At 44.9% G+C, this 12,823-nt stretch overlaps 1 protein-coding gene across 16 annotated transcripts in view; it reads right to left on the bottom strand.

The window, feature by feature from the left end:
- The window catches only part of HSPG2 (heparan sulfate proteoglycan 2), a 230,985-nt gene that overhangs the window by 173,540 nt on the left and 44,622 nt on the right, over nt 1-12,823 (bottom strand). For 13 of the 16 annotated variants that reach the window (XM_081923336.1, XM_081923349.1, XM_081923344.1 and 10 more), the window contains exons 2-4: nt 11,955-12,090; nt 9,420-9,503; nt 717-800 (exon numbers count right to left, since the gene is read on the bottom strand). In XM_081923336.1, coding sequence (XP_081779462.1) covers nt 717-800; nt 9,420-9,503; nt 11,955-12,090 — 304 coding nt within the window. The remainder of the gene's footprint in view (nt 1-716; nt 801-9,419; nt 9,504-11,954; nt 12,091-12,823) is intronic. The other 3 variants (XM_081923351.1, XM_081923337.1, XM_081923341.1) reach the window with 1 other exon arrangement.

Genomic DNA, 12,823 nt, shown 5'->3' with positions numbered 1-12,823 from the left:
TGTTATAAGAATTCTAAGGTCCCAAATATAAAATAAACCTTCATAAATGTACAAGGCATGGACATACATAAGTATATAAACCACGTGTCTGAAATAGTACAGGAGAACAATACTTAAGCCATTTTGACTCTCCCAAATTGTCCTCAAATCTGCAAGGAGGAAGGAAATGGGAAATCCTCGCCACTGACTTCTGCCTACCAGTCTTAAGGGCGTATTTGTGTATGAATAGGGGGAGCCTGTGACCTGAATTCAGGAATTCAGGTATTTACCATCACAAAAGAATAGCCAGGCTGCCCAGCCAAAGCAATCAGTGACCATTATCAGGTATCCTAGCAAACAGGATTTCTGTTGGAGACAGCCTCTTGTGATGTATTTCTGCTGTAGACCACCCCTTTCTGTGATGTATGTATGATGTTTTGGGGGGTGGTCTCTGGCTACGAGGTGGGCAATTTCAACAGTCTATATAAGGGCTTGCACACCATTGTTCTGGGTTCCTCCTCCCTCCTGTATATGCTGAGTGAAGACCCTGTTGCAACAGTTGAATAAAGATCAGGCTTACTAGCTGCTTTGCTTCTCAATATTCTCTGGCTGGCCTCTGTTATTTTCTCCCACCAATAGGGAACACACTGAAGGACTCTATACAGGCTCTTGGATACCCCATAAGGGAAAAGGAGCAGGTTTTTTCTATAACAGTGGGTTAGGGACTAGCCACTTACTGAGCAGAGAGTCGTCCTCAGGGGTCTCTGCACCGGTCATGCTTGCTGGGGGAGGGAGCCCGACAGGAGGAGGAGATGGAAGGTCTGCAGAGAAGAGAAGAGAAGAAAAGAGAAGAGAAGAGAAGGAGGAGAGGAGAGGAGAGGAGAGGAGAGGAGAGGAGAGGAGAGGAGAGGAAAAACCAGTTTTGTTATTGAAAATTCTAGTGCCTGACTAACAGAAAAGGAAGGACACAGAAATTTGGAAGGAAGGATGGAGAGGTTTGGTTATTGAGGCAGTTGAAGAAGGAATAATAGAATCATAGAATTGCAGAGTTGGAAGGGACCCTGAAGGTTGTTGTAAGAATTCATAAATCTCAAATATACAAATCATATGTTCATAAATTTACAAGGCAAACACACACATAAGTACAGTGGTACCTCGGGTTACATACGCTTCAGGTTACAGACTCCGCTATGCCAGAAAAAGTGCTTCAGGTTAAGAACTTTGCTTCAGGTTGAGAACAGAAATCGTGCTCCGGCGGCGCGGCAGCAGCAAGAGGCCCCATTAGCTAAAGTGGTGCTTTAAGTTGAGAACAGTTTCAGGTTACGAACGGACCTCCGGAACGAATTAAATACTTAACCTGAGGTACCACTGTATATAAACCACGTGCCTGAAATAGTACAGGAGACCCATCCTGAAGTCATTTTGACTCTCCCAAATGGTCCTCAAATATTTCTCTATAGGGAGGAAGGAAATGGGAAAGCCATATCTATTGTCTTTTGCTTACCTGTCTTAAGGGCGTATTTGTGTGCGAATAGTGTGAGCCTGTGACCAGGATTCAGGAATTTAAAGTATTTACCATCTCTAAGGAAAGGCCAGGCTGCTCAGGTAAAGAGATCAGTGACCATTAACAAATATCCTGGCAAACAGGTTTTCTGCTGGAGACAGCCTCTTGTGATATATTTCTGCTGTAGACCACCCCCTTCTGTGATAATAATAATGATAATAATAATAATAATAATAATAATAATAATAATAATAATAATAATAATAATTTTTATTTATATCCCGCCCTCCCCAGCCAAAGCCGGGCTCAGGGCGGCTAACAAAAATAAAACAGTACGTATGTATGTATGATGTTTTGGGGCAATTTCAAAAGTCTATATAAGGGTTTAATGGGATGCGGGTGGCACTGTGGGTTAAACCAGAGAGCCTAGGGCTTGCCGATCAGAAGGTCGGCGGTTCGAATCCCCACAACGGGGTGAGCTCCCGTTTCTCAGTCCCTGCTCCTGCCAACCTAGCAGTTCGAAAGCACGTCAAAGTGCAAGTAGATAATCGAAAGCACGTCAAAGTGCAAGTAGATAAATAGGTACCGCTCCGGCGGGAAGTTAAACGGCGTTTCCGTGCGATGCTCTGGTTTGCCAGAAGCGGCTTAGTCATGCTAGCCACTTGACCCGGAAGCTGTATGCCGGCTCCCTCGGCCAATAAAGCGAGATGAGCGCCACAACCCCAGAGTCGGTCACGACTGGACCTAATGGCCAGGGGTCCCTTTACCTTTACCTTGGGCTCCAGGGTGGGCAATTTCAAAAGTCTATAAGGGTTTATGCACCATTGCTCTGGGTTCTTTCTGCCTCCTGCATGTGGTGAGTGGGGACCCTGCTGCAACAGTTTGATATAGATCAGGCTTACTAGCCACTTTGCTTCTCAATGTTCTCTGGTTGGCCTCTGTTATTTTCTCCTACAGATAGGGAACCCACTTAAGGACTCTATACGAGCTCTTTGATACCCGATAAGGGGGAAAGACCAGGGTTTTCCCCCCTTATAACATGGTCATCTAGTCCTGAAATGCTGAAATATGCAGCTGTCCCAGATGTGGACTGATCCTGCAATCTTGGCATCATCAGCACCATGCTCTAACCAACTGAGGAAGTAGACATATGGGGCAGGATGGGGGGCCAAGACGAAAGTACCAAATTCCTATGCCCCACAAATAACCCAGAGATGCATTGTAAATAAAAGGACACATTCTACTCGTGTAAAAACACGCTGATTCCTGGACTGTCCGTGGGCCGGATTTAGAAGGTGATTGGGCTGAATCCGGCCCCCCAGGCCTTAGTTTGCCTACCCAAGAGCCAGGAGAGCTGTGGTCCTCCACACCCGCAGTGATGCTCTCCCAAAATGGGTGATGACATCAGAAACAGTTGCGCCCCCACCTCCCCAAAGCCAACCAGACCAGAGGAGTTTATAACTGCAGGCGAAGGATAAGCATGGTTCAGGATAGAACATCTGGGGGGAAATGAGCTCTGCGCATTGTTTTGAATTTCCTCTGAATTCTGACGCAGGTTTGCAGGTCTGTGGGTGTGTCTGAGGGCTGTGTGGGGAAGGGAGCATGAAACTGAGCATGGGCGGCAGTTGAAGAGGAGACAAAAGTTAAATACAGTGACAAATTTAGAGATTGAAGGAAGATGTATCCAGAACCCCGGAGAGATTAGAAAGTGTTTCCAGAGATATTTCAAAAAATTATACACTCAAGGGCCACAAGATGAAGCAGCGATTAAACAATTTTTAAAGACAAATGGACTGGCAAAGTTGTCAGAAGAAAATAGATCAATTCTGAATGGCAAAATAACACGACAAGAGATTGAGCAGGCCATCCAAAACATGAAACAGGGCAAATCACCAGGACCAGACGGGCTGACCTCCAAGTACTATAAGACATTGAAAGACTATTTGATACAACCACTGATGGAGGTCAGCAATGAAATTTTAGAGGGGAAGAAGGCGCCAGAATCGTGGAAAGAAGCTTTCATCACATTGATACCAAAATCGGAAACTGAAAAGACACAGCTTAAGAACTACCGTCCCATCTCCCTTTTAAATGTGGATTACAAAATATTTGCAGACGTTTTGGCAAGTAGATTCAAGAGGGTTTTAAACAAAGTAATTCATAAAGACCAGGCAGGCTTTCTCCCAGGTAGACATATGTCTGCTAATACAAGGAACATTATAGATATATTGGAGCTTTTACAAACAGACATAAATACTAAAGCTGTTTTAATTTTTATAGATGCGGAGAAGGCCTTTGACAACATATCCTGGAAGTTTATGAAAGGGAATTTAAAAGAAATGGGAGTGGGCCGGGGGTTTGAGAATGGGATTGATGCAATATATTCAGAACAAAAGGCTAAACTGATAGTTAACAATGTGGTTACAGAAGAGTTTAAAATTGAAAAAGGAACACGACAAGGCTGTCCGATTTCCCCGTTATTATTTATTTCGGTCCTGGAGGTGCTCTTGAACACGATTAGAGGGGACAGGTTGGTGGAAGGGATACAGGTCGGAGCGAAACAATACAAACTTAAAGCGTTTGCAGATGACTTAGTTCTGACATTACAGGAGCCAGAATCTAGTACGAAAAGAGTACTACAACTAATCCAAGATTTTGGTCGGGTGGCGGGATTTAAACTAAATAAGCAAAAAACCAAGGTGTTGGGAAAAAACTTGACAGATATTGAGTCGGAACGGTTTCAGAGAGAGACAGAGTTAACTGTGGTTAAGAAAGTTAAATACCTAGGGGTAAACATAACAGCAAAGAATTTGAGTCTGTTTAAAGATAATTATGAAAAATGTTGGTCTGAAATTAAGAGAGACTTGGATAGCTGGTCAAAATTGAAACTTTCATTGTTAGGTCGAATAGCTGCTATTAAGATGAGTGTATTGCCAAAAATGTTGTTTTTGTTTCAGACATTGCAGATTGTAGATAAAACGGAGTGCTTCCGGAAGTGGCAGAAAGATATCTCCAAATTTGTCTGGCAGGGCAAAAAGCCCAGAATTAAGTTTAAGATATTAACGGACGCAAAAGAAAGAGGGGGCTTTGCCCTGCCAGACTTAAAGTTGTACTATGAAGCCGCAGCTTTCTGCTGGCTAAAAGACTGGCTACTTCTGGAGGACACGGATGTGCTGGATTTGGAAGGTTTTAACAATGCATTTGGATGGCATGCATATTTATGGTACGACAAGGTTAAGATTAACAAGGTCTTTAAGAACCATATTGTCAGAAAAGCAATATTTAATGTCTGGACAAGATACAAAGACTTATTAGAAAACAAAACACCGAGGTGGCTGTCACCTTTGGAGGCTAAGGCCCGAAAAAGACCCAATATGGAGGCCAATTGGCCAAAATATTGGGAAATACTAGAAAGGGATGGAGACAATTGGAAACTGCAGAGTTTAGAGAAAATGAAAGATAAAGTGCGAGACTGGTTACACTATGCTCAGATTAAGGAAGTGTTTAAGATTGATAAAAAGTTAGGATTCCAGGTGGAGAAATCGAAACTGGAAACAGAACTGTTAGAACCTAAGACCAAGGTACTTTCAAAAATGTATAACTTGCTGCTGAAATGGAACACACAAGACGAATTGGTTAAATCGGCTATGATAAAGTGGGCCCAGGATATTGGGCACAACATTATGTTTGAGGACTGGGAAAGGTTATGGACCACCGGGCTGAACTTCACAGCATGTAATGCTCTGAAGGAAAATGTAATGAAAATGATATATAGATGGTACATGACCCCAGTGAAATTGGCTAAAATATACCATTCGTCTGATAACAAATGTTGGAAATGTAAGGAAAATGAAGGAACATTCTTTCACCTCTGGTGGACCTGCCCTAAAGTGAAGGCCTTTTGGGAAATGATATACAATGAGTTAAAAAAGGTATTTAAGTATACCTTCACCAAGAAACCAGAGGCCTTCCTTCTGGGCATGGTCGGCCAGAACGTGTTAAAGAAGGACAGAACATTTTTTATGTATGCTACAACGGCAGCAAGGATACTTATTGCTAAGAGCTGGAAAACCCAAGATCTACCCACACTGGAAGAATGGCAGATGCAGCTGATGGACTATATGCAACTAGCTGAGATGACTGGCAGAATCCGCGACCTGGGAGAGGAGAGGGTTGAAGAAGACTGGAAGAAATTTAAGATTTATTTACAAAAGTACTGTAATTTGGTTGAATCCTAACAAGGAAGCCAGAGCAGAAATAACTGTCTACCATTAAATTATAATTTTTTATTTGAGTTTAACCTAAATACTGCACTTAAGAGCACAAACAAGATGATAATTTGCTTGGAAAAATTCGTTTTTAATGATGAAAGTGGAAGCGGGAGACGTGAGGGAGTCCACAATAGAATGAAAGGATGTTATGAAACCTATTCTGTTTGTTAAATATGTATCTGTAAAAAATCTTAATAAAAAATTTTATAAAAAAAAAAAAAATGAAACTGAGCATGGGCGTGTGTGCAGAGGTTTGTGCTTCCAACGCCCCCCACCCACCCACCGGATTATCCCCCTCCCCGCCTGCAACCCCCTTGGCTCCCAGATAGGGGGCCCATAGACCAAAACTTCCAAAGGACTCGCCCCACCAGATCCCACCTCCCCTTGGAATGCCTTCTGGGGAGCAGAGATGGTCTGGGGTTTTCCCCCAACCAAGATGTCAAAAGGAGCGGAGCGCCTTAAAATAAAAATGCATGCATGTGCAGAGACCCAAATTCTGCAGCAGGCCCAGGCAGCAGAGGAGAGACTGCACCCAACATAAACTTTACACACCCAGCCCGCTTTTGCAAGCAGGGATCTAGACCTCTCTCTCTCTCTTTCCCCCCTCGGCTTTTAAAAAGTAATTTGTTTTCTCTTCTAAAGCTTTGCTTACGGGATGAAAAACACAAACATGCACGCAACAGCTGCTGCTGCTGCTGCCTTGTTTGCGAGAGGGCCCCATCGACTTGCACGCAAAACATCTCTGGCAGCAAGTGGTGTAGCTGGTGTACCGGGGAGGGTTGTCGCCAATGCCAGCCCTACTCAGAGTAGACCCACTGGAGCTCATGAGCATGCATGACTTGGGTTCATTCGTTTCAGTGGGTCTGCTTCGAGAAGAACGTGACTGGATGCGCCCCGACAAATTTAAAGCACATTCCCCCCTGGGAAATGTAGTTTGGCCCCTACCAAGAGTGCTAGAGTTCCCAGCACCCACAAGAAACTACAATTCCCAGCACCCACAAGAAACTACAATTCCCAGCGCCCATAAGAAACTACTTTTCCCAGATTTCTTCTTTGGGTGGGTGGGTGTGCGCTTTAAATCCATGATGTGTATGCAGCCACTGTTTTCCCCTCTGAAAGTCACTCCAAATGCACACCTCTATATCAATTAGGACATGAACATTTGTGTTGGGGGGCCCTGCACCCCAACATCTCTGCGGCGGGAATAAAGAGGGGAAGGTCATGCCCCCACACACACCTTAGCTGCCTTATGCCAAGGCAAACATACACTGCATTGAGCTCAATAACATCAACACTGGCTGGCAGCAACACTCTGGGGTTTCAGGTATTTGCATCCTAACAGGGAGATGCTGCCAGAAATTGAACCCAGGGCCTTGCAGTCTTTTGGCAAAGGGAATAATCTCAGCGCTCTCAGCCTTGCTCCTAAGCAGAGGGGCCGACACACACCCTGCGCCAGCCTAAGCTAGAAGGCAGAATCTGGCCTATTCCTGATTGGTTGTCCTTAAAAAAAAAAAAAAGGTTCAGGGACAGATAAAGGTGGATTCTGTTCCTTCTCTCCCAAGCTTCCAACTCCTGCACTGAGAGGCAGTATGGCATAGTGGTTAGAGTGTCAGACCAGGACCTGGGAGACCACGGTTCAAATCCCCCCCAACTCAGCCACGACCTTGATGACCAATTCCTGCCTCTCAGTCTAACCTACCTCACAGGGTTGTTGTGGGGTGAAATGGGGGGAAAGGCCATGTCGGAGGAAAAGGTAGGATAGAACAGCAATAAATAAAGGAACCAGGAAGCTGGAAATGAGCACAGATGCACTGGATAGTCAAAGGGGCCGGAGGCGACTTCTGCTGAGACGCCGCAGACAAGACAGGCCTCCGCCTTTCCAAAAAGCCTCCCCCACAGTTGGATTCGCCTCTTGGGTCGGGAATGGGATGGGGCCAGCAGGGACTCATCTCGCCAGCGGCTCTGGAAACCGCCCCAGGCCTCTCCTGCCCACAGCTCAGGCAGGAATCCGGAACCAGACGCCCTCCGTGGCACGACCGGGCATGCCTCAGGCTCTTGCTGGTTGCCAGCACAGACCAGATGCCCCAAAGGGAAGCTCAGGAGCAAGGTCTGGTGGGCGAGAGGCATCAGGAGACGAAGAAAAACGGAAGAAGAGTCCTGGTGGACCAGACCAGTGGCCCGTCCAGTTCAGCATCCCCTTCTCCCAGTGGCTCCCAGTAGCCCCTTATGGGAAACCTGCTAGAAAAATGCAATCTGTGCTGCTGACAGAAGAAGTGCAACTCATGCAACACATTGGTGAATGTACACAGAACAATAATTATACATATTTTAACAACCTTGCGAGAAAAATACAAAACATTAAACAAACCCACAAAGACTTGCGAACAACCCAGCCTAAAATGAATTTACAATGTCTGGTTTCAATAGATTTTTCAAATGCTTAACTCAGTCAGTTCATGAAGATACCAACAAAAGGTAAGTTCGATATTCACAATACCGAGAGATGCTAGTAGAGTTGTAAAGGTAAAGGTAAAGGTAAAGGGAACCCTGACCATTAGGTCCAGTCGTGACCCACTCATCTCGCTTTATTGGCCAAGGGAGCCGGCGTACAGCTTCCGGGTCATGTGGCCAGCATGACTAAGCCACTTCTGGTGAACCAGAGCAGCGCACGGAAACGCCATTTACCTTCCCGCCAGAGCAGTACCTATTTATCTACTTGCACTTTGACGTGCTTTTGAACTGCTAAGTTGGCAGGAGCAGGGACCGAGCAATGGGAGCTCACCCCGTCATGGGGATTCGAACTGCCAACCTTCTGATCAGCAAGTCCTAGGCTCTGTGGTTTAACTCACAGCGCCACCCGTGTCCCCAGTAGAGTTGTAGATAGATGTTAATAAAGTTGTAGACAATGAAGTTGTAGATGACAGGGTGCCAGCGTTTTGCACCTGTTTCGCCCTGGCAGTCCAAGTAAGGAAATCAGTCTCTTAAGTTTAAGCCAAGAAAGAGTATTCTCTGTAAGACTGAATATCAATATACATATCAAGACTTTGAGATTAGACCACTGAAGAAGCCTGGGAAACTATCTTGGGAGTGTGCTACCTGCAAGCTCCAGTTAAAGGGCCCCATCGGGGGCGAACAGCGGCCTTTTGATTACTTAAACTGCCAGGACAAAACAGGTGTTTCCGTGCACTCTGGCACTCGTCATGGTGTACCGTTGTGCCAGAAGCGGTCTAGTCCTGCTGACCACATGACCTAGAAAGCTGTCTGTGGTCAAACGCCAGCTCCCTCGGCCGGAAAGCCAGATGAGCGCCGCAACCCCAGAGTCGCCTTTGACTGGGCTTAACCGTCCAGGGGTTCTTTTTTATGACTGATACCCACATTCGGACATTTGCAATCCAACTGATATCTGCACTCTGACCCACACATATGTCCAGGACCGGCCAATTTGGTTGAGGGACCATTGCAAATTTCTCCCCCCATACAGCCCACCCATGTATGAAGCTGTTGGGAGCCCTGTTAGACCCAGCTCAGCACCTCCTGCAAGCAGCTGCACCCCAGGGTGCTGACAGCTCTACAGCCGGAGTTTCCTCGGGACGGGGGACTGTGGGGATTGAATCTGGAGACGTCTTGTACCCCACCACTAGACCAAGACCCAGCTGGCCTCTTACCTGTGGGGAAGAGAGGCTCGATGGTGGGGAGAGGCTTGTCCGGGGAGACTGTTCCGCTGCCGTTCTCGCCACTTCCATACCCATCTGCAAGGGAAAACAAGAACCATGACGTGAGTGTCACCTGAGCCAGCATAGAGTCGTAGCATTGCTTAGTTGGAAGGGACCCCTGAGGTTCATCTAGCTCAACCCTCGGCAATGCAGGAATTGCAGTAGAATTGTATTTGTTGTTGTTGTTGTTTATATACCAACCTATACCTGGAGGTCTCAGGGCAGTTCAGGGAAAAGATCACAAGATATAGCAGAATAAAAGTGTTGGTGCTGACCTTTAAAGCCCTAAACAGCCTTGGCTCAGTATACCTGAAGGAACGTCTCCACCCCCATCGTTCTACCTGGACACTGAGGTCCAGCGCCAAGGGCCTTCCAGCGGTTCCCTCCCTGCGAGAAGCTAAGTTACAGGGAACCAGGCAGAGGGCCTTCTCAGTAGTGGCGCCCACCCTATGGAACACCCTCCCATCAGATGTCAAGGAAATAAACAACCATCTGACTTTTAGAAGACATCTGAAGGCAGCCCTGTTTCGGGAAGCTTTTAATATTTAATAGATTATTGTATTTAAATATTCAGTTGAAAGCCACCCAGAGTGGCTGGGGAAACCCAGCCAGATGGGCAGGGTAATAATAATAATAATAATAATAATAATAATAATAATAATAATAATAATAATAATAATATAAAAACAGCAACCCAATAACACCTCCCCCAGAAAAGAGCCACCGTTTAAAACGATATAGGATGTCAAACAGATGAACCAAAGGCCTGGTTAAAAAGGCATATTTTTGCCTGGTGCCTAAAGGTGTGTAATGAAGGCACCAGGTGAACCTCCCTGGGGAGAGCATTCCACAGACTGGGAACCGCTGCAGAGAAGACCCCATTCTCATGTTGCCACCTTCTGGACCTCTCAAGGAGGAGGCGCACAAAGGAGAGCCTAAGAGGATGATCTCAGGGTCCAGGTAGGTTCATATGGAAAGAGGCGGTCCTTGAGGTATTGCGGTCCTGAGCCATTTAAGGCTTTATAGGCAGAAACCAGCATTTTGAATTGGGTCCGGAAACTAATTGGTAGCCAGTGCAGTCGGACCAGGATGGGTGTAATATGCTCAAACCGTCTTGCTCCGGTGAGCAACTTGGCCGCTGAATTCTGCACTAGCTGAAGTCTCTGAACCGTCTTCAGAGATGGAAAGTCCACCCCCTTCCGAGGAAATATTCTAAGTTCTGCTTAGAACCCTTGGTCTGTGCTATTAAGACAACATAGCGAGATCTACAGAGCAGTTCACAACTCAGTTGAATATCAGTGGGTTTCATTTGCAGATGATACACTTTTGTTTATCACAAAACCTCACACTTGTATCCAAAGGCTGTTGCAAACAATAACTACTTTCGGTCAAATTTCTGGCTACTCTATTAACTGGGTTAAATCAGAACTGGTGCCAATGGGCGAAAAGGTGCTAACACATTCATTTAAGAAATATCAGTTCCGCATTACTTTGTTGGGAGCCGCCCAGAGTGGCTGGGGAAACCCAGCCAGATGGGCGGGATATAAATATATTATTATTATTATTATTATTATTATTATTATTATTATTATTATTATTTGTTCAATACTTAGGTATTTTAATTCCGAAGGATATAATCCAGTTAGTACCAGGTAATAGGAACAAAATAATCAAAGAGGTTTCCTTAGACATTGACAGGTTGGAGTCATTAAACCTTACCCTTTGGGGAAGACTAAATGAATATTACTCCCATTTTATATTCCAAGAAGGATCACAGTCCATATTCCCAGAAAATAAGCTCATTATTAAAGAAATGCCTATGGGGTTCTTCAGCTCCAGGATTATCATTATTAAAAATGTAATTAAACAAGGCGAAAGGTATTAGGATGTATAAATACTAATGGGGGTGAGTTAAAATTGTCAGATGATAATATTATCCTAAACCATACTCTAACTATGTGCGGTCTGACAGTGGGTCAACAGAGATGGACTCTTCGTACCCTTACTTTTGCCAAAAGACTGATATTGATCCATTGGAAAGATAATATTATGCCCGCCCCACTTTGATCAATAGATAGAAAATATGATAAAATATATTTCTTGTGACATACGAACAGATTGCTTTTAGACGTATGTTGTGAATGGATATATATAATCATATTTGGAACGCAGTTTTTCTGTTTCTTATCTCCTTCAATTTATTTCTCCACTGAAAATGAAATTTAAATACACTGAGAGCCTCCTCCTCCACCACAAATTTGTCCAATCCCCCTTTAAAGCCGTTCAAGGTGTCGGCTGTCATTGCCTCTTGTGGGAGGGAGTTCCACAGGTGAACTCTGTGAAGGACTTTACTTCGTCTGCCCTGAATCTTCAGACACGAAGCTTTTGCGAATACGAGATTCGGACATTGCGGCAAGCTTTGCGGTCCGTCCTTCACATAGCCAAACGTGGTGCTTTGGGCAGGAAGTTCCCCAGCCCAACCCTCACCTCCGGACGCCTCGTCCGCTAGCAGATCTTCGTCGTCAGAAAGCTCTGCGTATTTCCTCCAGCGCTGGCGCACGGCCTCCGATTCTGTGTCTTCAGGGAAGGAGGACTCATCCGACCGCTTGGACGTGTGAGCCACCTGAGAGCAGGAAAAGCAGAGCGGTTAGCTGGAAGAAGGATACTGCTTTTGTCTCAAGCGTGGAGCACCCACTTTCTCTCTCCCCTACCAGGATCCATCCCAGGAAGGGTTGCCGCCACCTGCCATTCTAGCCAAGTTGCAGATCCTCTGCAACTTGGCCTCCTCTGCCACCCCAACAGGGCTGGATTTAGGTTTGATGAGGCCCTAAGCTACTGAAGGCAATGGGGCCCTTTATACGTCCAGCTGTCCTTGGTCAACAACAAATTGTCACTGGTTTTTTTATGGACCTAATAGGTATCTAAAGCCATTTGCACATAACAAAATATGTATTTAACAAAGTATTTGTTGAACTGAAATAACAATTAAGAAGTATATCAATAGTGAAATACAATTAAGAAGTATATCAATAGTGAATTAATTATTAAGCTCTAACTTAAAATGATTTTTTTATTCATAACAAACTTAATAATGCAAACACACTGGCATTTGGCAATAACAAAAGTTCCTTTAGAAACGCAATTTACAAAGACTCATAATCTAGTCTCTTTATACTTGCTATAACATGAAATATTAATAGGTGTCAATCTATGATGCAAACTAATAATAATTATAAATAGCAGAATGTAGGCACCCTATATATAGAAATGAGCAAACCAGTGATATTTTAGGGAGCAGGCTAGAAGGCGGGGCCCATTACTTATATCATAGGAGCGTACACCACACAAAACACTGT

This window comes from Podarcis melisellensis (genome assembly GCF_964234715.1).
Source record: "Podarcis melisellensis genome assembly, chromosome: 8".
Classification (NCBI taxonomy): domain Eukaryota; kingdom Metazoa; phylum Chordata; class Lepidosauria; order Squamata; family Lacertidae; genus Podarcis; species Podarcis melisellensis.
Note: the sequence above shows the minus strand (reverse complement) of the source record. Positions and strands in the feature narration are given on the sequence as shown.